At 45.9% G+C, this 1133-nt stretch overlaps 1 protein-coding gene across 1 annotated transcript in view; it reads right to left on the minus strand.

The window, feature by feature from the left end:
- Window positions 1–1133, minus strand: part of LOC119407494 (microsomal triglyceride transfer protein) — a 40293-nt gene extending 39160 nt beyond the window's left edge. Inside the window, exon 1 of the mRNA XM_037674319.1 lies at window positions 974–1133. Within this exon, the coding sequence (XP_037530247.1) occupies window positions 974–1034 (61 nt within the window). The 5' untranslated portion in view covers window positions 1035–1133. The remainder of the gene's footprint in view (window positions 1–973) is intronic.

Raw genomic sequence — 1133 nt, forward strand, 5'->3', positions numbered from 1 at the left:
ATGGATGGATGGATGGAGGGATGGATGGATGGATGGATGGATGGATGGATGGATGGATGGATGGATGGATGGATGGATGGATGGATGGATGGATGGATGGATGGATGGATGGTAAATTTAAAGGGGGACAGCGTCTGAACTGAAGACTGAGGAAATGAACTGCGTGTCAGATTGAGTCGACATATCTCCCATGATGCACTGCCTTTTTATTCTTTACAAAAATAAATAAATAAATAAAAAAACATGAATTTTGAACCTTCTGTGTGAACTCTAGGCCTCATCACCTCTGTGGCTTTCAAACCGAGTTCCAGGTCTTTAAAAACAAAAACAATTATATATATTTTTTAAATCTTCCTTGTTCTTTCTGTGTCTTCATCTTATTATCTGCAGAGGTGGACAGTGGACGGTGGACGATGGACGGTGGACGGTGAGCTGATTGAATCATCTGCAGTTGAACTGGGTGTGCTCCAGGTCGGAGCAGATTGTGATCTCTCTGCTCCATTAATGACAGTCGTCCTGATAGACGGGAGGGAAGACACTGACGTGTCACTTTTTGATTTCATCAGCGAGTCTCCTGAGCTCGTCCTGATCAAATAAAACACTCCGAGTCGGTCCCGCTCTTCAAACAATTAAACATTTTAGGTTCATCACGAGGGAAATAAGTTAAGAAGAGGTGTTTTATGGCTCGAGCTCCAATAGTTCTTATCACTGGGTGATGTCATCGAGCTGCACTTCAGTAGCTCCACCTGAGATTCATTCATTCATTCATTCTGTTTTACTGGAATTAAAAAGCTACAAAAGCTCAAAAGTCTAAACCACGCAGAAACATCATTGTGAGTCCTCCAGCGTGTCCTTGAAGGAGAAGCCGTAGGGAACACGTAATATTTTACTGACAGAGGAAGAAGAGCTCCCCTCCTCCTTCAGGCCTTCATCTCATTCATTAACAGCCAGCAGGTCGCGAGCGTCCACTCACCTTTGGTGGAGGAGGTCACGGCGGAGGCCGCACAAAGCAAGAAGAGCACCAGAGCCAACATGGTGGTTCCTCTCCCTGCAGAAAGCCGCACAGCAGAGTCAGGGGCTGAAGTGGCACCGAAGGACCAAAACAGAAAGGCAAAGCAGGTCCAGACCCGTCA

The sequence above is a fragment of the Nematolebias whitei genome, chromosome 3 (assembly GCF_014905685.2).
Source record: "Nematolebias whitei isolate Nwh7 chromosome 3, NemWhi1, whole genome shotgun sequence".
Taxonomy (NCBI): domain Eukaryota; kingdom Metazoa; phylum Chordata; class Actinopteri; order Cyprinodontiformes; family Rivulidae; genus Nematolebias; species Nematolebias whitei.